This window comes from Pipistrellus hanaki (assembly GCF_964339955.1).
Source record: "Pipistrellus hanaki genome assembly, chromosome: 1".
Taxonomy (NCBI): Eukaryota; Metazoa; Chordata; class Mammalia; order Chiroptera; family Vespertilionidae; genus Pipistrellus; species Pipistrellus hanaki.
The window spans coordinates 209,603,600-209,627,991 of record NC_140503.1 but is presented as its reverse complement, the minus strand read 5'-3'; the positions used below and the strand labels follow the sequence as shown (position 1 = coordinate 209,627,991).

At 57.2% G+C, this 24,392-nt stretch overlaps 1 protein-coding gene across 2 annotated transcripts; it reads left to right on the top strand.

Moving 5' to 3' along the window:
• Positions 1-1,471: 1,471 nt before the first annotated feature.
• Positions 1,472-23,753, top strand: RNF4 (ring finger protein 4). 2 transcript variants are annotated; one of them, XM_084895538.1, is made up of 7 exons: positions 1,472-1,650; positions 8,611-8,753; positions 12,985-13,099; positions 15,248-15,321; positions 20,669-20,844; positions 21,393-21,441; positions 21,891-23,753. In XM_084895538.1, exons 2-7 carry the CDS (start codon positions 8,745-8,747, stop codon positions 21,972-21,974), a joined length of 507 nt encoding a protein of 168 aa, XP_084751664.1. In that variant the 5' UTR covers positions 1,472-1,650; positions 8,611-8,744; the 3' UTR covers positions 21,975-23,753. The 2 variants fall into 2 exon arrangements, with proteins under 2 accessions (XP_084751664.1, XP_084751663.1); XM_084895537.1 differs by having other exon boundaries at positions 21,857-23,753.
• Positions 23,754-24,392: the final 639 nt, after the last annotated feature.

Here is a 24,392-nt window from a genome sequence, read left to right as displayed (position 1 = left end):
TGGTCATGGTTGGATTCCAGGTCAGGGCACATGCCCAGGTTGTGGGCTGTATTCCCAGTAGGAGGCGTGCAGGAGGCAAGGGGGTGGTGGGAGGGTAAAAGGGATGTGTTTTGTTTTGTTTTTAAATCCTCACCTGAGCCGAGGATATTTTTCCATTAATTTTTAGAGAGTGAAAGAAGAAAAGACAGAAATATCGATATGCAGGAAACACATCAATTGGTTGCCTCCTGCATGAGCCCTGACCATGGCCCTGATAGGGAAGGGCACCTGCAATCAAGGTATGTGTCCTTGACAGGAATCGAACCCGGGACCCTTCAGTCCGCAGGTTAAAGTTCTATCCACTGAACCAAACCGGCTAGGGCTCATTGATGTCTCTCCTCCCCCCGCCCCCCGCCCTTCCCTTCTGAAATCAATTTAAAATATATATATATATATATTTTAAATTAGAGCTCGGAGCAGATTAAATTTCTTTTTTTTTTTAATATATTTTATTGATATTTCACAGAGAGGAGGAAGGGAGAGAGATAGAGAGCTAGAAACGTCGATGAGAGAGAAACATCGACCAGCTGCCTTTTGCACACCCACTACCGGGGATGTGCCCGCAACCAATGTACATGCCCTTGACTGGAATCGAACCTGGGACCTTTCAGTCCACAGACCGATGCTCTACCACGGAGCCAAACCAGCTTCGGCTAAATTTCATTTAGAGAAATAAGCATGACATTTCTCATGTGTTGTCTCGAACTCATTTCATTTGACATCAAGGGCATATATTGCTGATGACCTGTCCAGAGAATCCCTCAGGAGATCCGAGAGATTCAAAAGGCGAATTATTAGCTCCCAGAACTGGCACTCCAAAGGTAGGGTGGACTTCAGGACACGCCTAATCCAGGAGCTGGGTAGCAGCTCCAGCCTGCAGCGGAAGAAGGGCCGCCGCTTCCTGGCGCTCCCGAAGTCCTGGTCGGGTAGCTCCTGCGGGTTCCGCAGGTGGGCTGGGCCGGGCTGCTCTCCGCCCTCAGCCTCCAGCCTGGGAGAGCCTGGCGCCACCCGGACAGACTCCGGCCCAGGGCGCCCTGGAGGGACTGCGGACCCGGGCCCAGATCCCCCTGGGAACGTAGTTCACAGAGGCCTCACCAATAGGGGAGGAAACGAGGCCGGGAGAGGGGCGGCTTAGGTCGGGCATCAGCGCGCGTAAGAGCCGCAAGCACGACCTTCCAGCTCCCCGCCGCCCGCCGGCCGTTACATCCCGAAAACCACAACTCCCGAGAGGCCTTGCGGGCGAGCGAGGGGCGCCGGCCGCGTATCTCGCGCGAGGGATGGGAGGTGGAGCTCGCGAGACTGAGCGGGGCCGGAAAGCCGCGTTTCAAAGCGGTAACAGACGGTTATCTCTTCCAATAGCATTGAAAGGATACCGCCTCGACCCGTAAAACGCGGGAGCTGAGCTGGCGGCAGCCAATAGAAACGCCGGGGGGCGGAGCCAGGCCTCCGGAGCGGAAGTGGGTCGCAGTTGAGGTGGTGGCGTCTAGCTGGAGTGCCTCTTCCGAAGGTGCTTCCCAGCTCCAGTGCGCCGGCGGGGGCGCCTTCCAGCCCAGAGCAGCCCGAGTACAGACAGGCCTCGCGGGGAGGAAGCCGCAAGCCAGAGCTGGGCAGGTACGGGGTTCGGGCGGCCTCGCGGCCTGCGGAAACCTTGGAGCCGCGGCCCAGGAGCCGCCTCGGCGCGTCCGACCTCACTCAGGCCCCGGCGCCGGGCCTTCCTGGGGACCCGGAGCCTCCCCGCCCGTCCTCCCGCCCGCGCCGCCGCCCGCGCGGTTGCACGAACCCGGCTCGGCGGGTTGAGCAGAAGTGGGGAGGCCTCGCCCTGGTGTCGGCTGCTCGGGCGGGCGGCGGCGGCCTGCTGCGCTCGGTTAGTAGCACAATCGGGGAAACTGAGGCTGGGGGGGAGGGAGGCTCCCAAGGTCACCCAGGGAGTCGGGCAGGGCGGCCAGGGCGCCGGGCTGTGGGCCTCTCGGAGGGGACCCGGCAAGGGTTTTGTTCCCCGCTGACGCCGCCGCCTTTGTGTGCTCGCGCTGATCCCCACGGCGGTGGGCCTGCGGGTCTGCCTGGACCTCGTGGCGGAGCCTCCTCCTGGCTTGTAGGGGGTGGGGGCGCCCAGCTGGGGCCTGAGCTTGGTGAACCCCCAGCTTCCGGCCGGTGGTGGAACCCGTGACTGCTCCGGCGGAGGCCCGCCCCCTGGGTGCCTGCGGGCAGGTGCCTGGAGGTTAGTCAGGGTCCCTCGCCGAGGCTCGAACCCGAAACGCGGTGCCCGGGGAATGCCACCCGGCGAGGTGGGAGGGGAGGGAGCGCTCGGATCCCGGAGCGCCTGAGCCCGCAGCCGCCGGTTTGCCGGGGTGGGTGGCTTTTGTCTGATCCCGGTCCGCGCCCGTCCACATCCCCAGTCGCACCTTTGTTCTAGCTCCGCGCCCATCCCCGCAGCCAGCCTTCGTTCGGGGCTCCGCCGGCACCGGCTCGGGCTGCCCAAGGTCACGCGGCCCGGGTCGCCGGCAGAGCGAATCCAGAACCTCGCTTTCCTGACTGCAGGGCCAGGCCTTCGCATTCAGGACCCAGGAGTTTGGGGACGGTTCATTAAATGGGTGCGGAGACACGTGGGCTTCCGTTTTATGGACGCGTTTCATGTGAAACGGGAACATTTCAGTAAAAACATGTATTGATCGCTGCCTTCTTATATTGCCAGGACTCGAGCTTCCAACTCCTGATTGAAAGGTTTCTTCCCCGCCCCCTTTAGGAACTGCATTCCTTACTATGGAGTCAGCACATGGCTGAGGTCTTCCGGGTGCCAGGCTTTCTGCTTGGGATAGATCAGTGAACAGGCTAAGCCTGGCACAGGCCCTGGTGGAGCCGAGCCATGAGGGTGGAGGGGAGGAGAGGAATTGCCTGAGATTGTTCCAGAGCTGGGGCTGGGGGTGGGAGGGGCACATGGGTCTGGAGTGCTTCCCTGTTAAGGAATTTATCATTTACCTTAAGGCCAAATGGCAAGTCCCTAAACCGCGTTGTCTGCAGGAAGTAACAGGGTTGGGGTTGTCTTTCCGAAAAGTCCCTGTGCTGATAGTGGCCTCAGGGTCAGTCGGAGAAGAGCAGCTGGTCGGGGCAGGTCTTTGCTTGGTCTGGGCTCAAAGGCTGTTAGCACAGTCCGGCCTGTGCCGGTGGTTGGCTTGTGTGCCGGGTAAATGGCTCAGTGTCCTGTGTTGTTCATTGTCTACGTCTCTCACGGTCCCCCGCTTAGGAGTCTTTGGAGGCACGACCGGGTGAGGTGTGATTCACATCTGTGTGCTCACTGGCCGTCCCCACGTGGGATCCCACCGCCCAGACTGCCTCCGGGCTGGGTGTGGCCAGCCCTTTCATAGCTTAGCCCCCCGCTGTGCCTCTGCCTGGAATCGGAAGGGAAAGCCAGCCCCGCCACGGGATGCAAATGAGGGGTTCCCCCAGTGCGGCGCTGCTCTGCCCAGCCGCTCACCCCCACCCCCACCCCACCACCTGGGCCTGCGCCAAGGCTACCTTTATTGGTTCTAGATTCATCTCACACACACCACCCATCCCAGGTTCAGGACTCGGTAGAAGCAGCAGCTTCCCAGCTGGCTTTCTCCCCTCGGACCGGCCCAGACCCAGATGCCTGCCATGTAGGCCCAGTGCCTGCCTCCTTTCTCCCAGTTTTATGGCTGAAGCGATTGTGGGAGGAGGGCGAGGTTAGTGGCTCAGCACCTGAGCTGATGTGCCCCACTGGCCCCTTAGGTTTTCATACACACCCTTGCTCCGGCCCCGGGATTGCCTTAGTGGTGTCACCAGGCCCCCATGGCTGGAAGAACACTGACAGCTGGGGGTCAGAGAGGCGGAGAAGCCACCCGCTTGGCTGCTGTGGTGGCCCCGGTGGCTGCTCCTCCCTGGCCGGCGTCTACCGTCACTCCCTGGTGAACAGCCTCCAAGTCGGTCACTGCCACAGTCCCGCCGGGTGGCTACAGGGTTTGTGACCAAAGGGTCAGCCTGGCATGGGGGAGGGGGGTATCCTTCAGGATCCTGCTGGAGGCTGTAGGGAAACCTGGAAGGGCAGCTGCTGTGAGAAGAGCCCAGGCTGCTGTGAGAAGAGCCCGGACACAGGAGCCGCAGCCCCACTTCCAGCGCCGCTGCAGAGCGCTCCTGCGGCCCTGATGCACCTGTTCGCAATGCCCAGAAAAGGGGTATTAGGTGGAGTTATTTCTAGTTTTGTTTTGGTAAGATGTACACAACACGAAGCAGGCCGTTTGGAGTGCTTTTAGGTGTTCAGTGGCATTAAGGGCATTCCGTTGTGCAGCCCTCACCAGCATTCATCCCCCCAGACCAAACTACTCACCAGACAGCCCCCGGCCCCTGGCTGCACCGTTCTTCCTTTAAGAAATATGCAAAGTGTTTTTTATTGGTTTCAGAGAGGTAGCAGCAGTAGTGATGAGAGAGAATCATTGTTCAGCTGCCCCCTGCACGCCTCCCCTCACCCGGCATGTGCCCTGACCAGGAATGGAACCATGACCTCGGGTTCACAGGTCATACAAACACTGAGCCACACTGGCCGGGCCCTTCTGCTGTCTGTCTGGATTGATGGCTCTCGGTACCTCACGTAAGAGGAACTGAGCAGCGTTTGTCCTTCTGTGTGTTACCTCACTGCGTGTAACGTCTTCAGCCTGCGTCAGTTCTGTTTAAGGCTGGGTAATCTGGTTGGTACTGACCTTTTTCACAGGCTTTTTCAGAAGCTAAAGCTCATTCTCTTGCTCGAGGCCTGTCCCGGGGAGCTGTCTGTCCTCTGTGGGAGCAGAGGCAGGCCTTGGTGGCGCTGTGCCGGGAGGAGGACTCCCTGAGTGCAGGCACTGCGGCTGGGTCTCTGCTCCGGCACTTTGCTGGGGGCTTCCTCGGGGTCATCCGGCACCTGTGCAGGCCTGCTGCTGTGTCCGAGCACAGGCTGTGCTCCCGCTGCTGCTGCTCCCTGGTTCGGCCACATCCCTCGCATGGCCCCTGGGGAGGGCAGAGGGGCGCTGCGGGGTCCCTTCAGGGACAAGCGCCCGGAGAGGAGCCGCAGTACTTGTCCTGGTCTTCCTGGGGTTGAAGGCTGCTTTGCTCTTACACGTGTAAGGAGAGCCACGACTTCTGGCCCTTCTGGCACAACACGTGTCTTTACTTAATACTGACGCTCTTTCCCTTAGAACCCAAGCTTCTGGTCTGCTCCGTTCACCTCCTTCTGGGCTGACCCTGCGCGGAGTCGTTGAATTAATCAGCTGATGGAGCCTCCGGGGTGCTCAGAGCCAGACTGGGCACTCTGTCCCAGAGGAGAGCTGCAGGGGGAGGGGCGTCCCCACGTTAAAGGGGGGAAGCTGAGGCATGAGGTCAAGTGTGTGTGCAAGGCTCCGACTGAGGCTGCACGGTGCTGGCTGGGTGCCGAGCGCCTTCTTTGTGTAGGGCTCCAGAGGCTCCTGTTTCCTTAGGCACCGAGGCCTGGTTGTTGATGTGAGCATGTCACAAAGTTCCATCTAAGAAGCTCTGAAATGAAAATTACTGCAGCTGAAACTGGTGTGGCTCAGTGGATAGAGCGTCAGCCTGCTGACAGAAAGGTCCCAGGTTTGATTCCGTTCAAGGGCATGTACCTTGGTTGCGGGCACATCCCCAATAGGGGGGTGTGCAGGAGGCAGCTGATCGATGGTTCTTTCTCATCGATGTTTCTAACTCTATCCCTCTCCCTTCCTCTCTGTAAAAAAAATCAATAAAATGGATTTTTTTTAAAAAAAAGTTATTGCAACTGTCAGTGCTCATGCCCAGTGAGTACCGGGAGGGCAGGTCATGCCAGGTGCTGGTCCATGGCAAGGACACTTGGGTAGTACACAGGGCAGTCTTTAAAAGATTCTTGCTTTTATTTTTTTTCCTTTTTTTCTTTTCTTTTAATCCACACGCAAGAATATATATTTTTAATTGATTTATAGAGAGGAAGGGAGAGAAAGACATGGTCAGTTGCCTCCCCTACATGCCCCAACCAGGGATCAAACTCACGACCTTTAGGTATAGGGACAGCGCTCAGGCCAAGATCACACACGCTCTGTAATCCTGCTTTAGAAATTCCGTTTTTGGAAGTGCTTACAGTAACGTGGGGATGACTGTTTTTGGCTTAAAAGGGGAGGCGTGACCTAATCCAGCGGTCGCCAACCTTTTGGACCTCGAGGGCCATCGGTTGGACCGCTAATGTAGGCGGTGCTGTCACCGCACCGCGTACGGAGGTTGCCCAGCCACCTCATCCCATGCACGGGGACTGCCAGCTGCCTGCCAGTCTGCACGCCGAGGGCCCGTGTGCTCACCGGCTCCCTCCGGAGAGCGAGTGCGCGGGGAGCCGCCAGTCAGCGTGCTCGGCCCGTGGGGCGGTGCGGGGTGAGCCCGGGTTTCCGGGGGCTGCCCTGGCGTGGTGTGAGGGCTCTCCGTGCCGCCAGGGGCACTGGAAACGGTGTGAGAGATGCAATCACAATTCGGTTCCAGTTGCAACACTTCCTGCCTCCCCAGTCTGCCGCTACCATGATGTAACCATGTCCCTGTGTACGTCGTGTGCGGGTCCCTGAGTGCAGTGTCCCCTCTCAAAAACGGGTGGCTGAGTGGACCATTAAATTGGTAAGAACAGCCCAGCTGGCGTGGCTCAGTGGTTGAGCGTTGACCTATGAATCAGGAAGTCACGGTTCAATTCCCGGTCAGGGCACATGCCCGGGTTCCAGGCCCGATCCCCAGTGTGGGGTGTGCTGGAGGTAACTGTCGATTCTTTCATCATCGATGTTTCTCTCCCTCTCCCTCTCCCTCCCTCTATGAAATAAAGAAAAACATACTTTTTTTTTTTTTTTTTTAAATCGGTAAGAACACAGGAAACAGCAGCCTCATCCCCCGCCATCCAGTCAGTCACCTCTGCTCCTTCCGCTCACTGCCACACCTCCCAGCCCACGGCTGTGTCCTGTCTGGGTGGCTCTGAGTCTCCTTACGGCCTGGGTCTGACTGTCGTCTTCCATCGGCCCTCGGAGCACCGGTGACAGGATCTCTGACCGTGGCCTCTGTCTGAAGCCCGTGGCACCGTCCGGCCTGGGTCTCTGACCACTGCACAGGGCAGTGCTTGTCTGGACGTTGCGCTGTGCCCACCGTGCTGCTTTGCCTCTGGAGCAGCCCCTCATTTGGGGCCTGATGTGAGGCACTCCCTCCGGGCGGCCTGGCGTGGGCCTCTGCCCGCGAAGGCACAGTGATCCGCGGCCTGGGCCGCTCTGGCCTTGTTCCAGCCCCTGCTCCCTCCTGCTGGACGGCCAGGGTCTTCGGCTTTGTTTCTGCTTCTCTCTGTTCCCCTTTCTCTCTCTCTGACATGCTGTGCTCTCCACCTGTGCCCGGGTCTCTCCTGGGCCTTGCAGCGGCCTTGGGACCAGCCTGCCCTCAGCAGCTGTCTGATCGCCCTTCCCTGGGTCAGTTCGTGGATACAACTGGTTTTGTCATGGTCTCTAGAGTGGGTTCTGGGGTCGGGACACCCTGTTTTGTTTAAAAAAAATTTTATATATATATATATATATATATATATATATATGTATAATTTATTTGTTTGTTTTTACAGAGAGGAAGGGAGAGGGAGAGAGAGTTAGAAACATCGATGAGAGAGAAACATCGATCGGCTGCCTCCTGCACACCTCCTACTGGGGATGTGTCCACAACCAAGGCACATGCCCTTGACTGGAATCGAACCTGGGACCCTTCAGTCTGTAGGCTGATGCTCTCTCTGTTCACTGAGCCAAACCGGTTAGGGCAGGATGCCCTGTTTTAAATAAAGTTCTAATGTGTCCTGGCTGCGGGCTTTGGCATGTTCCTTTCCCTGGTCCTTCTCAGCTTCCCTGCGTGTGAAATGGTGACCGCACAGAGCCCGCCCCTCCTCGGTGGCAGGGGGTTACAGGAGACATGTTTGCGGAGTGCGGCGCCCTGCACACGGGGGTTACAGGAGACGTGTTTGTGGAGCGCAGTGCCCTGCACACGGGGTTACAGGAGACGTGTTTGGGGAGTGCGGCGCCCTGCACACGGGGTTACAGGAGACGTGTCTGCGGAGTGCGGCGCCCTGCACACGGGGTTACAGGAGACGTGTCTGCGGAGTGCGGTGCCCTGCACATGGGGGTTACAGGAGACGTGCTTGCGGAGTGCGGCGCCCTGCACACGGGGTTACAGGGGCCGTGCTTGCGGAGTGCGGTGCCCTGCACACGGTTGTTTCATTCTCTTCCGACGGCTCTCACCTGCATGACCCGGGAGCCTTTGCTGTTGGTGAAGGCTACCTTTCCCACGACCCTAGCCTCTGCCCTCCCACACACTGCCCTCTCCCTTCCCTCCTGGTCTGCTGGGAATGCCCCTTTCCCTGGTCGTTTTCCGAAGGCTAGCTTCCCAGGCCCTCTGGCACTCCCTTGCTGGCCCCAAAGGAAGACAGGTGTGGGTGGGGTGGTGGAGCCCGACCTGGGGCCTTGGGCTGGGAGCATGTGGAAGGAGCCACGGAGCTGAGTGGTGGGCAGTGCAGACGGCAGGTTGTCAGCGTGGTCCCTTTGCTTTCAGGACTCGGAGATCTGCGTGGCCCCGACTGCCGTGCTGGCCGGAGGATGCGGGGGCGGCAGGCAGGAGGGGCTGAGCACGCGTGACGTCCCTGCGGCCTCTCGGTCACGGCCGTCTCCGCTGCAGCGGGAAGCACCATGAGCACGGTGAGTCCAGCGCCGCCGCCCTCTTCCCAGCCCGGCATGCCTGTCACGGGGCAGGCGAGGGCCTCTGAGGAGCCCGCTCGGCCCTTCGGAGGGTGCTGTCTCGTGGGCAGGGCTGCGCGGCCTTCTGAAGGGAGGCTGAGGCGGGAATCCTGCGCCTGCAGGCCAGCTGCCGCCTAGACTGTTAGGCTCTGGCTTACGTAGCCTCCCTCGGGGCCTCCCTGTGACGTGGGAGAACCCGCGGAGCTCTCTTCCTCGGCGGCCAGAGGGGGTGCGTCGCCGGCTCTGCGGTGAGCTGTCCTCGGTGCGGCCCAGCTCTGCTCTGGTGTCGCCGAGCCCCCGGCTCGAGGGAAGCTGCCTGAAGGGGCTCTCCCGCTCGCTCCTCCCCAGGGATGGCTGTTGGGATGGCTGCTGAGGAGATGTTGGGCTCCATCAGGCGGCCAGAGGGAGGCAGCCTGGCTCCTGGCAGGGCAGGTGCTGGGAGCCGGGGGGAGTGGGCCAAGGTGAGGCTGCACAAGCGGCTCCTGGGTGAACAGTAACAGGAACGTTTCCATTGCCGTTCACTGCCCGGCCACCTCCTGACCTCGCAGGGAAGCACGAGTCCTGAGCTGTCCTCTGAAGCCCACGCTCCGCTCATGGGATCGGAGCGCAGGGCAGCGTGGAGGACAGTGTGCAGTCAGTTTAATGTCCTCTGGAGGGGAGGGAGAGCTAGGTGGCCGTGTTTGACTGAGAGCTGTGGGCCGTTTGGGCGCTGTGAGGAGGGCAGAGAAGGTGAGGGTGCAGCGTCCTAGCTTACGTTCTGCAGTTTCTGTCCTGGGCCCCGACCCAACAGCAGGTCCTCCCTGCCCCGGGGAGTGCACTTGCAGGAGGTCCCCAGACAGTCCAGCGGGGCACGGGGGCATGTCCCTGTGATGGAGGGACATCTGAGTAGGCCTCCGAAAGCTGTAGGAATCTGGTGAAGGCGGGGAGGGACGGGTGGTCCAGGCTGGGGTCCAGCATGGCGGAGCTGAGGGGGCAGCCAGGAACGGGGATTGCTGGGGCTGGGGGTGTTGGGGACTCATTGCTACAGTGCCTATGATGGGGTGTCAGGTCCACGCACTCAGTGGGGATCAGAAACCACACGGGCTGCAGTGGGCATGAGGGTCTGCAGCCGTGACTACTCAGGAAGATCTGGTCCTTTGCAGAGACAGGAGCATGCAGGCCAATTCGGGAGCCTAGGGCACCTGGAGGCTACTGGGAAGCCATGAGTGGGCAGAGCCGCCCACGCTGGGTGGCCCTCGGACAGCCCCCCCTCACAGAGACCCGAGCTTCCTCCGGCCCAGGGTCCCCCTGCCTCTACCCATGGGAAGTGGCTAAACCAGCCCCTCAAGCGGCCATGTGACAGAGGAGCTGTCTAGACAGACTCAGGCTTACTGTTGCCTACTGAGGCTGGCTGGGGTGCTCCGGGGCCTGTGTGGGTGCCCCCAGCAGGGAACTGCAGTCCTTCCCAGGCCCAAGGCAGTGCCGGGGCAGCATGGAGCAGCTGGGCGGTGTGGCCTTTCATCATGTTGCCAACTCGTCCCTGGGAAGGACCACAGGGCGGACCAGGCGGGAATGGCAGTGCCACAGGCTCCGGTGGAGGTGCTGTCGCATTGAGGAAGGCTGCAGGGCACCTGCCTCTCAGGCCGCCCGGGGGAAGTGCCGGGACACTCGGCGAGGAAGGCGGGCCAGGCAGAGTCTGGGGTCATGGCTCTCAGGCAGCCCTGGGGACAGGCTTAGAAAACTCCCTTTTCGCCGAAACCTGTTTAGCTCAGCGGATAGAGCGTCGGCCTGCGGACTGAAGGATCCCAGGTTCGATTCCAATCAGGGGGCACGTACCTTGGTTGCGGGCGCATCCCCAGTGGGGGGTGTACAGGAGGCAGCTGACCGATGTTTCTCTCTCATCAATGTTTCTGGCTTTCTATCCCTCTCCCTTCCTCGCTGTAAAAAAATCAATAAAATATATTTTAAAAAAGAAAAAGAAAACTCTCTTTTTTTTGAGGTGGGGGGGTGTTGTGGGGTTGAACCAAACCTAATGGTTAGAGGCCAGATTTTCTAAAGGAAGCCCTGCTTTCCACAGTGGGTGGAACCTGGGCAAACTGAAGGTCTTTGGGCTAAAAAGGGGCTCAGTGCGGCCGACAGGAATGCAAAGGAGGCGGCTAAAGGGCTTCCTGGCTCTGGGCCGGGACTGAGGGTGAAGCCTGAGCCTCATCCTGTGCACCACGCACGGCAAACGCCAGCCTGCAGGCTGCATGCGGCCCATTACGAATGTAACTGTATGTAAGGGACATTTCACTAAAAGTTTGTAACTTAATTTTTAAAAAAAATATATTTTATTGATTTTGTACAGAGAGGAAGGGAGAGAGATAGAGAGTTAGAAACATCGATGAGAGAGAGTCCTCAGGCCTTGCCTGCCCTGGCACCGGTCCAAGGGACCTGAGGGTACACACACACACACACACACCGCTCTGCCTGGCTGACCTTGATAGAGGCTCTGAGGCCGCGGCCTGTGCGGGGCCAGGGGCTGGAGGCTGCACCCCGGCTCGGCAGGGCTTGACAAGGGTGAGGCTGCCTGGGTCTGGGTCTCCCATCCCAGACTCTGACAGGAGGAAGATTTTCATATACATTTTAATAATTTTCTTCCATCTCTGACACTTCTTTATAGAGAAAGGGCAAATAGCAGTTTTAAAATATTTCCTCTAATTAATCACCTTTTTTTTTATATATATATATGTTTTATTGATTTTTAACAGAGAGGAGGAGAGAGGGATAGAGAGTTAGAAACGTCGATGAGAGAGAAACACAGACCAGCTGCCTCTTGCACCGGGGATGTGCCCACAAGCAATGTACATGCCCTTGACCGGAATCGAACCTGGGACTTTTCAGTCAGCAAACCGACGCTCTACCACTGAGCCAAACCGGTTTCGGCTAATTAATCACCTTTTAATGTGCACAGATTTCATGCAAGAGACCACTAGTTATTAATAACGAACCACACCGTTCCCTAATGACTGATTACTATAATCGTGCTGCATTCATTTCCCTTACGTGCCTTACACACAGGCGCACCATTTCTCTCCACTAACACCAGCCGCGAATATTTTAGCAGCCGGTGGCCACGTCACTAGTCTTGTACTGGCTTATTTGGTGCCCGCAACAGGAAATATTTAGCTTTTGGAGAACAAGAAAAATAGGTTTATTTGCATGATGCTTATTAATTTGTGCCGTTATTCAGTGTCTGGTAAGTTAATATTTAAGAAAAATATTAATTTTTATTAAAATGTTCTATTTAGCCGAAACCGGTTTGGCTCAGTGGATAGAGCGTTGGCCTGCAGACTGAAAGGTCCCAGGTTCGATTCCCGTCAAGGGCATGTACCTTGGTTGTGGGCACATCCCCAGTACAGGGTGTGCAGGAAGCAGCTGATTGATGATTCTCTCTCATCGATGTTTCTAACTCTATCCTTCTCTCTTCCTCTGTAAAAAATCAATAAAATATATATTTTTTTAAATGTTCTATTTATATTAATGATGACTCATTTATTTCAGCCCTTTGAATTCAGCATTTCTCTATCGAAATAAACCTGCATTTCTATGAAAATTGAAGCTTTTTTGTGTGTGTGGCCCACATCCACTTACACCTTGTTTATTTGGCCCGCATTAGCCTTTGAGTTCGACATGCTTGCTGTATACCAAACAGTGATGGGTTTGATTCCTGGACCAGAGGGTTTGGTTGAGTTGTATGTCCTGTGCTTTTTATTTATGTTTTTAATTTTATTTTATATATATATATATATATATATATATATATATATATACATATATATATATATATATACATATATATATATATATATATATGTTTTAAATTAATTTCAGGAAGAGAGGGAAAGAGATATGGAAACATCAGTGATGAGAGAGGATCATGGGCTGGCTGTCTCCTGCACGTCCCTTACTGGGGATCGAGTCCACAACCCAGGCATGTGCTCTTGGCTAGAATCGAACCTGGGAACCTTCTATCCACGGAGCCAAACCAGCCAGGGCGTACTTTCTATTTAAACATTCAGTGCCTAGAATCACATGTTTTGAAAGGTCCCCAACCCAAGGCTCCCTGCCTTCTACTCTGTCTTCCTTTTTGTTGACGTTGTGATGATTTGTCTTGCTGAGATCTGCCAGGCGGGAGCTCCTGTGACACTCTCTCCCCCTCCCCACCCTGTAGAGGAAGCGTCGAGGAGGTGCCGTCAGCTCGAGACAAGCCCAGAAGCGAGCTCGGGAAGCAGCCCCGGCCCCGGGCATGGCCTTGGAAGCGGAGCCCATAGAGCTGGTGGAAAGCGGTAAGCTCCGGGACGCTGACCGTGGGGGCCGGGGCGGCACGCGGGGGTGTGGGCGCCCGGCACTGCCGCCGGCCACCACGGGCCTCCCTCTCCTCCGAAGGGGATGGCGCGCCTGCTGCACAGGTGTCATGTGGCTGAGACAGTCGGCAAGGTGACCGTGCTGCAGGTGGGCTAGCCGGTGTCGCTCTGACCACAGCTCAGACTCGCACACAGCCTGCTGCTGCGGGAGCGGAGCTGCCCTTGGAGCCGAGGACCTCCCGGGGCTCCAATGGCTGTGCGCTCGGCTGGCTGCCCGTCCTGTCACCTTCGGGGAGGGGCCGCCTTCGCTTCGAAAGCGTGTCTCCGTGTGCGTGGCCTTGTGAAGCCCTCAGATTTCCTCTCCTCCTCCATTAAGACACAGAACTGTCCAAGAAGGCAGGTGTGTGGCCAGGCTGCCTGCCCCGTGCCTGCCCAGGGAGTGCAGGTGGCAGCTCTAGGCTGTCGTCAGAACTCTGACCTGAGGCTTGATGCACGGAATTAGCGGAAGGAGCTCGGCCCCAGCCCGCCAGTGGCCACCTCTGCCTCAGCCCTCCCGGCCCCAGCTTCATCCAGAGGACTCCGGTCTGATTAGCATATTATACCTTTATTATTATAGGTTATTATAGATGCCTGAAAACTGACTCTAAGAGAAACAGCTGGTCTGAGATACATTTCATGGGCCCTCCCGAGCAGTGGGTCACTCAGGACCATGAATCCCAAAGAGCCTGGAGCCTGAGGCCTGGCTCACCCAGCCGCTGCCCACAGGCTGGCACCCGGGTCTGCCCTGCCCTTCGCTAGGGGAGGCTGGTTCAGGGGCTGCTCCTCGGGTTTCCGGCCGCCGCACCCTGTGCAGGGCTGAGCACTAGCTGTCCTGGGAGGGTCGCTTTTATGTGAAAGAGCCCCAAATTGGGTCCACCGGCAAGAGAATGACTGGTTCTGTGAATCACGGTGTGTTGCTATGTGGACTATTTCAAAAAGAACAAGGTCATTTTGTATAAATTACATTGGGCATCTCTGATATAGTGTGATTTTTATTCCTCTGAAACTTTTTTTTTTTTTTTTAATATTTGGGTTCTTTTCAGGTTTTTGTTTTTTTGTTTGTTTTTTTCAAGTATATTGATTTTTTTACAGAGAGAAAGGGAGAGGGATAGAGAGTTAGAAACATTGATGAGAGAGAAACATCTATCAACTGCCTCCTGCACACTCACTACTGGGGATGTGTCTGCAAGCCAACGCTGTCCACTGAGCCAAACCAGTTAGGGCCCTCTGAAACTTTTGATACAAGAAAATAAAACAGTTTGAACATGCTAAATATGTTACAAGTCACTTCCCCCAAATTTAAACAAATGCTGTTTTTAAAAATTCTAGCCTCATGCTTTCTAAAGTTAGTCACAGGAAAACGGGTATGTCTTCCAGCGGGTAGGACGGAGTGTGCTCTGCCTTCGTGTAGACATACGTGCCAGCAGACGCTGGGCTCCTGCTCTTCCCCGCGTTGTCCTGTGCTCACAGGACACTGCAGAGGGCCCTGGGGCTCAAAAAGGCAAGCTGCAGGCCAGACCTGACCCATTTGGGTGTTGGGGTGCCAGGAACCCTTAAAACATAACTAATGGTCCTGGCCAGTTTGCTCAGTGGTTAGAGTGTCAGCTCCAGCACTCAAGGGTAGCAGGGACTCGGGCACATACCTGGGTTGCAAGTTCCATTTCTAGCCCTGGTCAGGGCGAGTGCGGCCTGCAACTGATTGATGTGTCTCTCTCACATCAACGTTCCTCTCTCTCTCTCTCTCTCTCTCTCTCTCTCTCTCTCTCTCTCCCCCCCCCCCTTCACCCCCTTGCATTCTCTAAAAAGCGATGGAAAATTGTCTTCAGGTGAGGATTAAAAATAACAATAACCACTGAAGGTCCTGAGCCGAGTATGACCAGGTCTGAGCAGGTGGCAGTGAGGACACGGGACGAGGCTCGGGAGCGCAGACATCCCGGCCCCAGTGGGTGCTTGTAAACTCGGCCACGTTCTCGGGGCGCTCCTGCTGTGCCCTGCAGAGGCTGGTCCTCACGCTCTGCATTCTGTACTGGGGGCTGGCTGGAAGCCTGGGCTCTGCTGTCATTAATGTTGGTTCTCGTGCTCTGTTTGAAGCTGGAGATGAGATAGTGGACCTCACCTGTGAGTCTCTGGAGCCCGTGGTGGTGGACCTGACGCACAACGACTCTGTGGTGGTAAGCCTCTCTCTGTCAGCCCGGCAGCAGCGTCAGAGGCCTCGGCCCCGGGTTAGCTTTGTGCGGAAGCAGCTCAGTGCTGTCCCAGCATCGCTGCTTCAGGGACGTTGCTGGGGCTTTGCTGCTTGTGGAGGGAAAACCTGTGTGCCCCTGACCTCCCCTCAGCGGCACAAAGCCCCTGGGGCGAACTCCGAGGGGCCCTCTCCCTCGGCCCTGACTCTACACTGCACACTGTGTGACCCCGGTGAGTGACTGAGCCTCGCATGTCGCCTGGAGCAGTAGGGTGTTGTGAGGACTAAGAGACGCTGCCTTGAGAGCCTGGCACCTGGGGTGGTGCCCACGAATACCAGTGCATTCCTCCGCTGGTTCCCAGAGCAGCTGCCTTGGAGGACTGGGTACCTGGCATTGCCACCTGGGGCCTTGGTTGTGTGTGACTCTAGGGAAGGGGAGCCTGGGAGGCTGCTGGAGCCCCCTTCCTGTGGACTCTGCAGCCCTTGAGGGAGGAGACTGGGATGGTCAGAACGCATGGGGGTCTGCTCAGCATCGTCCTGGGCAGTTCTCCCCCGGACACCACTTTGGCACCTTTGGTTACAGGGGGCCTACCATCCTATATAATAAAAGGCTAATATGCAAAACTGACAGAACAGTGGAACGACCGGTCGCTGTGATACACACTGACCACCAGGGGGCAGATGCTCAACGCAGGAGCTACCCCCTGAGGACAATGCACTCCCACGGGGAGCGCCCATCAGCCAGGAGTCGGGCTCACAGACCGGAGCGCAGCAGCGGGAGCAGCGGGAGCGGGGCCTCTCCTGCCTCCGCAGCGCCCCCCAGGGCTCCCGGACTGGGAGGGCGCAGGCACACGCTGTGTGCACCAGCCTCTAGTTTGATGTGTTTCTGCAAGGCTGGTCAGGTTTATTTCGGGGAAGTCGCTTGTTCCTATGTATGTAACGTGTTAAGTTGCTATTGAAAATGGTGTGTGGCCCTAGCCGGTTTGGCTGAGTGGAGAGAGCATCTTCATTGGACTGAAGGTCCAAGGTTTGATTCCAGTCCAGGGCACATGCCCGGGTTTGGGGCTCAATCCTCAGTGGGGGCTTGCAGGAGGCAGCGCATCAATGATTCTCTCTGATCATTGATGTTTCTATCTCTCTCTCCCTCTCTGAAAACAATAAAAATACATTTAAAAAGAAAGGAAGAAAGGAAGTGGTGAGGAGTCGGACTGGTGTGACCCCATCAGTGGTTGAGTGTTGGCCTATGTACCAGCTCACAGTCCCTGTCGTGGGCGGGAGCCCTAGGGGAGACGTGCAGGAGGCTGATCAGGGATTCCCTCTCATTTTTTCTCTCCTTCTCTCCGAAGTCAGTACAAACATGTTTTATTTTTTCTTAAATATATTTTATTGATTTTTTACAGAGAGGAAGAGAGGGGGATAGAGAGTTAGAAACACTGATGAGAGAGAAGCATTGATCAGCTGCCTCTTGCACACCCACTACTGGGAATGTGCCCGCAACCAAGGTACATGCCTTTGATCAGAATCGAACCCGGGACCTTTCGGTCCTCAGGCTGATGCTCTATCCACTGAGCCAAACCAGTTTCGGCCAAACATGTTTTTAAAAAAGAAAAGAAAATGGTGTGGCGGTTTTTTGTTGGTTTTTAATCCTCACCCGGTGATATGCTGACTGATTTTAGGGTTGGGGGGAGAGCATCAGTTGGTTGCCATCCCTACATTTCCTGACTGGGAACCGAACCTGCAACCTTTCAGTACACAGAACGATGCTCCGAGCAACTGAGCCACACTGGCCTGGGCAAAAATGGCGTTTTAAAGCTCTGTTTTATTTGTTTCTAAATGAAATGGTGACATTCTTTGCTCCTTCCAAATCTGAAAGAACCATTTCAAAGTCTCGCTGTTAATAAGACCTCTGTGGTGTGTGTGTGTGTGTGTGTGTGTGTTTACACGCACTCCCAGGTCCCAGGCACCCATCGTTTCCTGTGTGGCTGCAGGGTTCACCTGGGGATGCAGTACTGCATTTTACTTCTGTCTGCGCCGTCTGGTGATGTTTTCTCTCCCTTTCGTGCATCAAAGTGGAGAATTAACATTAATTTCTAGTCTTAAACCGATTCACGTTGTGGTCAGAAATTATCTTTTTGAATATTGCTCGATTCAGTTTGCTAATATTTTGTACTGTTATTTTTGCAACTATTTTTAAGAGTAAGACTGGTTTGTGGTTTTTCTTGTATCACAGAGTCGGTAACTTTACAAAGTGAGTTCCCCCCCCTTTTTTTTCTGTTCTCCGGAAGACTTTGCCCCGTTGGAATTCTTTCTTCCCTGAAGGTTTGATAGAACTCCACAGTGATAGCACACTAACCCTGACTTACAATGAGTTTGAGTGATTTTCGTTTTTAGGGATTTGTCCGTTTTATCTAAAATTTTCACTTTTATTTGCATACATTTTGTTCATAATGTCTTATGTTCTGTGGGATCTGTAGTGGTGTCTTTTCATTTCTGATACTAGCTGTTTGTGTTTTCTGTCTTTTTAGATTAGTATCACCAGAGCTTAATTAGATTTCAGAGAACCAACTTTTAGCTTTATGGAGCCTTTCTCTTGTAAGTTTGTTTTTATTCGTTGATTTTTGTTTGAGTTTATTTTGCTGTTTTTCTAACCTAATAATTTTGATTGTGTCTTTTCCAGTAAATGCATTTAAGGTTATATTTTCTTTAGCTGTCCTACAGATGTTGTAGTTGGTATTTTACATTCAGTTAAGTGTATTTTTCAAATTTGTATTTTTTAACTTCCAAACATTTGGGCCCTCTCTCCCGTTTTCATTACTCATTCTCTACGTGACTAGTCCGCAGAGGCACCTGCCTGCCAGGCCTGGCTATTGGCTGACACTCCATGCTGCCTGCGTGGGCACTGCCCCGGGAACAGCGATGTGTCTGTCACTGCGGGGGGGGGGGGGGGGGGAGGGCACCCGGGGGGGGCGCCCTTTGGTGATGGTTGGGAAGCTGTGGTTTCCAGGGGAACTGGCTGTCTAAAGCAGGTGGCTTTGAGCTCTGGTTGGGAGCAGCGTCCTTAGGAATTCCGGGGTCAGCTGGCCAGCTGGTGCAGAGGACCCCAGTGTTCCTGCCGCAGGATATTGCTTCAGCCCTGGGAGGCCCCCGGAGGCCGGGCATTGGTCTCCTGGAGAAGGGCTGGTCCTCCGCTCACCAGGAGCCTGAGGCTCATCTGCTGGAGACGCTCAGAGTGACCGGGGTCAGATCCCGGGGGAGAGCAAACAGCACCAGGTTCTCCATCCTGCACCGTCTGGACCAGCTTCCCTCGGTCTGCCTGCCGCTCAGGCCGGGCACTGGGAGTGGCTGTTGTTTAAGTTTGGTATTTGTCTATCTTGTTTTTTTTAAAATTAAGACAGCTACTTTATGTGTATGGGGGGGTTGTTATTAATTTCAGAGAGGAAAGGAGAGAGAGAAACATCGATGAGAGAGCAGCATTGATTTGCTGCCTCCTGTACAGCCCCTACTGGGGATTGAACTCACAACTTGGGCATGTACCCTTGACTGGAATACAACCCGGGACCCTTCAGTCCGCAAGCCGACACTCTAACCACTGACCCAAACCAGCTAGGGCTGTTTGGTTTTTTATTGATTGATTTTATAGAGAGAAGCATCCACTTATTCCAGTTATTTATCAGTTCATTGACTGACTCTTGTATGTACCCTGAGCAGGGACTGAACCCACAACCTTGACGCTCTCACAGCTGAGCTCCCGGCCAGGGCATTGGTGCTTGTTCTGTGGAGGCCTCTCGGCAGAAGAGAGGCTCGGGGCTTTGCTGTCCCTGTCCCGTCTCTGTGCTCCTCGGCCGTGTCTGAAGCCCGGGGGAGGGCACAGAGCAGGCAGCCACACCTCAGGGCTCCCGAAAGGATGTGGTCAGCCGCGGGTGGAGAAGGACGAGGAGTGGCAGTGGCGCAGGAAGGGCGTGGCACCCAGGCACCTGCCCCCTCTCGGCTGTTTGCCTGTTGTAGACGGGGAGCCAGACACCCAGAGGGGGGCTCTGCCAGCTCAGTGTGGGGGCCAGTTCCCACACACTGCCGGGAGCCGGGGCATCCTGTCCTCCCCGGCACTCACCCTCTGGGCCCAGCAGACCTGTGGCCTCTTCAGACTCACGTGGACAGTATCTCTGCCAGCCACCCCGTGTCCCAGTGAACGGAGCCCCGACCGTGAGGACAGCTCCCCGTCTGCCCTCCCACTCCGCAGCTCCCGGGGGAGGGGCCGGGTGTCAGGGGCCACATTGGCCTTCCTGCTGCTGCTTCCTGGGGTGGTGGCTGTGCCAATCAGCGGCCAGGCTGGAACCCGGGCCACTGCTGTTGTCCCAGAGCAGAAAGGATTTACTGATGGAGCAGGTGCCTCGCATGAGAAGGCTGGAGGAACGGTCTCCAGAAGTCACTAGCTTCTCAGCCTGAGCCTGCGTCCAGCCGGGTCGTGCGGAGGGCCTCAGGCTGCCCCCGGAGAGCCCCGTCCGTGCCGCTGGGCTGTGCCTGTCCGCAGGCCCTGGCTGTCACTCGGGGTCGGGAGCTGGTTGGAAATGGCGGAGCAGAACGGGTCTGGGTGTCAGGCTGGGCATGCGGGCAGGGGCTCGTCCAGGTCTCGGTCACATCACGGGGTCCAGCAGGTCCTTGGTATGTACACGGCACTCGCCCCTCACCTGCTTGCTTCCGTCTGGTGGTCAGCTCTCACAGGGTTAGGCACCGCGCACCCAATCCCAGTGCGCGACCTTGGCCGCAGGCCCCTGGAGTCAGTCTTGTCGTTGGTGCGTGTGTGGAGCTAGTCCTGGGCTCCGTGTCCCTGGTGCCTGCGGCCAGGCCTAGTCTCCCTTAGTCCTCACAACAGCTCTCGGAGGGCCCCGGAACTAACCAGTTACAGGGCTGCAGACCCCAGGGTGGGCTCGCTAGTCCCCTGGGGGTTTTGCATTGAAATAAATGCTTTGAAGTTATCATTTATGCATTCAGACGATACAGAAGTTTTGTGTCAAACTGACTGTGTCTTTCTTTTCTCTTTTTTGAAAGATCGTTGATGGTGAGCGTTTCCTTTTTCGTTGGGCTGGATGGACAGCTGACAAGGCCAGCGGGAGGGCACCCGCAGTGATGCTGCGTTCCGATTGGCCGTTCGACTGGGCCAGGCCCCTAGCTTGGCTTGTGCCCTCATAGCAGGGATGGGCTTCTGGCAAGACACGGGGCCGCCGCGGGCGGGGCGGGACTGCTGGTGTGGATCAGAGTCTGAGTCTGAGACTGGCCTTTCCCTGGCTGGGCGGTGGGCGCTGGGCGCTGGGCGGGGAGACCCCTGTCCTGAGTGTGGGCCCCTCTCAGAAAGGAGGCGGCCGAGGAGGAACGCTAGGAGGCAGCGGCAGGACCACGCGGACAGCTGTGTGGTGAGCAGCGATGACGAGGAGCTGAGCAGGGACGGGGACGTGTATGTGACCACGCACACTCCCAGAAACGCCAGAGAAGAGACATCGCCGGGGCTCAGGTACCTGCTGCCACCCGCCGCTGCTGCCGCCATCGGGGACGGGCTCTCGCACCAGGACGCCCTAGCCCGGGACCTCCGTGCCCCTGGAGGGGGTCCTCGCCCCCTCCGTCCCCAGGTGCTGGGGTTGTTGGAGACACGGCCTTCTGCCAGTGCTCTGACCCCGGGGCCTGGGAGAGCTGCTGAAGCATCTGCCTGCCGGCTGCCTGCAGGTGGCACTGTTGAGTCCAGGGCCAGTTGTCCCCCCATGGCCAGGGCTTTCCCAGAACCAGCAGGCCGGGGTGCTGGGTGCAGGCTCCACCCCAGGCGGGGGTCCAGGGGCAGAGGTGGAGTGGGGCGGACTCAGTTGCAGGCTGTCTGCACCTTCCCCTCTCCCCTTTCCTGTGGCCCCTCACCCTGGGCTGGCCGGCCTCCTGTGAGCGAGCCCCTGGTGCGCGCGGAGGCAGGGCCGGAGGAGGCTCGTGCAGGCGAGGCTGCGCACACGGGACGTCCCTGGCGTGAGGCGTCGGGTCGGTGTTTGCTCGGCACTGACACGAGGCCCTGTGTTCTAGGCCCTCCGGCACGGTCAGCTGTCCGATCTGCATGGATGGATACGCAGAGGTAAGCACGCCACGGGAGCTGCTCGGCTTCCACACTTCGGTGAGAGAGACGAGCGAGGACCCTCCCGTTAGGTGGGATCTGACGCCTTTCTCCGCTCCTGCCTGGACTGGCACATGGCTCATCCGACCTGTGTTCCCTGGCCCGGCCCAGGCAGAAGGCCCCTGAGCCTGGGCACTGCCCCACCTGTGCCCACACAGCAGCCCTGACCTTCCCAGGCTGTGGGTTCTGGTGCCCGGGTCCCCCGGGGGCTGCTTCTGCCCGGAGCCTGGCTGCCAGGCGTCCGTGGCCCTGCAGACCGTGGCCCCGCCTGCCGTGCCTGCCCTTCCCGCCTGCACTGCCCGGGCGGTGGCCGTGGGACTCCCTGGGGCCTGCTGCTTGGGGCAGACCCGTGAAGGTGTTCCTTCTTGTTTTCTAGATTGTGCAGAATGGGCGTGTCATTGTTTCTACAGAGTGTGGCCACGTCTTCTGCAGCCAGTGCCTCCGAGACTCCCTCAAGAACGCTAACACCTGCCCGACCTGCAGGAAGAAGATGAGCCACAAACGCTATCACCCCATTTACATCTGACGCGCTGCGAGCTGCCTCAGGGAGGACGGACGGCGACTCCCGCGGGCTCCTCACGCAGCCTCCGTGGGTTCTCTGCCTGCGATTTCCTGAGCTCAGTGACTTTTAACCAAGGCCCGATCCGTAAACTGCTTCTTGTTCCCACCCTCTGAGGTCCGCTCGTTACCTCCAGCTTGATGCCTCGGCGGGAGCCAAAGCCCTGTGGCCGGGCGCGGCCTGGTCCCGGGCAGTGAGGGCTGCGCACCCGGAGTGCGAGGAGTTCCGGCCTCTCCGAGACCCGCACGTTCGCCGAGAAGCTTCCCGCTGGGAGGCGTGCGCAGCGCCCTCCAGTGCTGCCGGGAGCCGGCCCTGGGCAGGGCGTGGCCAGTCGACCCAGCTCCTGCGGGCACGCTACCTCACCCAGGCCTCTGCCCGCACGGTGACCGAAGGACCAGCCGCCGGGCTCCTTCCCGACACCTTAGCAGTGACACGCAGGGGTTTCTGAGGGCGTGGCCAGCCCCTGAGGATGAAACGTGCAATAAAACCCGTCCGCCGCCGCCGCCGCCTCCTCGCAGCCCAGGTTGCACCGTGAGTGTCCCTCAGGCCCCGCCTGTCCTGTCACCCCCCGTTCTCAGGAACTGACCAGGCCCAGAGTCCCTGGGCGCGGGCCGTGCACGTACACAGGGCAGCCTGCACTCGGGTCCACTCCGTCCTGACACGACCCACCCTCGTCACCGTATGCCCGCTGGTCCTCAGTCCGCCCTCGGTCTCCAGTGTGGACACCGGGAGGCGGGGCAGTATCTGTGGCCTTATCAGCCCACGTCCAGCTGTGCCCAAGCCGCAGCCGCCTGTGTCTCAGAGTGTGGCCCGCCCGACGGCTGGGTCCTGCCTTGGCCTTCTCACCATCCCACAACCAACATGCACTTCAGAAGCTGTTCTCTGGCCATTTGGACTGGCCCTGTGGCGTTCTGGCGGCCCGGTAGGTTCTGGTTGGCAAAGTTCGGTGGCCCCTCCTCACCAAGAGGCAGGCAATGTCCCCTGCCCACTCTGCAGGCATGGCAGCCTCTGGTCTCCAGGTGGCAGTGCTGCTCCTAAGGCGCAGGGCTGAGGGGTGACGGAGTGCCAGCCTGCCCCACCTCCACGCCCCTCCCCACAGGCCTCGAGCCAGACAGCAGCCTCTGCCTGTGGAGCATCTGCAGGGGAGAGGCCTGGCTGCAGCAATAACTGGCCTTCGGCTCCCTGGGAGGAGCAGGGACTCGGCACAGTTCACTTTAATGGCTGAAGGAGGCCCTCTTCTGTGAAGTTTTCTTCATTCTGCCTTTTTAGCTGTTTGGCTCACTCCGGGTAGTCAGTCTGAATGAGAGGAATGATGTTCGACCTGAGTGGAGGAGCTGGGACAGGGCTCCCACGGGGGCTATGCCTGTCCCCGCCGCCGACGTGGTTGCCGTCGCGGTTCTTCCGGGCTGCGTGGGAGCGTCTCCTGGACCTGCCGTACCAGCCCCCGGGAGCCGGACGACCCCGCAGCCCGGCCCTGTTTCCTGTGTGAGGACAAACGTCGATCATGAAGGCTGTGCTTCTGCATTAAATTGGGGGCAATGCTCACTTCTCCTGTTCAGAAACTGCAAGATAGGAAAAGGTCCCTGTGAAAACCTCCTCCTCAGTGTACATAGTCCGAACCTTCCTTTGTTACGTTTAAACTCGACCCATGATGGCCGTCTGTTTTGGACTCTGCGGCGTTACAGGTGGAAATAAAACCAGGAATTTGAACAGATCGCTGCTTGTGCATTCCTTTGCTCTTTGGGATCGTTTCTGCCCACGGTGTGTGATTCCCGTCTGCCTCAAGTGTAGTTTGTTTCGCATCTGTGTGTGTGGGGAACTTGCTTATCTGGCTGCACACCCCAGTGCCAGCAGGCACCAGGCCACTCCTGAGCCCCCGGGACTCCCACAGGCCAACCCTGGCTTTGGCCCAGGAGCGGGGTCAGGCCCGCTGCAGTCTGGCCAGGGGCGTGCAGACATACAACTTGCCCTCCATGTGGGTGTGGTGTGCTGATTTGATTTTTTAAAAAATATTTGTGAACTGTTCGCAGTTTTTAAAGTAAGTTCTGTTAAGTTACATGTTTCTGAGTATTCATACACCTCATCTCTTTATAAGTTTTTGGCATAAAAGGTTTCACAAAATATAGTTAATCTCGATATCATCTTTTTATTACTAATGTTAATTTATGCTTTTTATTTTTCACTAGTGACCCAGTGCACATCGTGCACATTAAAAGGGAATTAATTAGAGGAAATACTTTAATATTGCTATTTGCCCTTTCTCTACAATAGAAGTGTCTGAGATGAAAGAACATTAGTAAAATGTATGTGAAAACCTTCCTCCTGTCAGAGTCTGGGGCGCACCATGGGAACC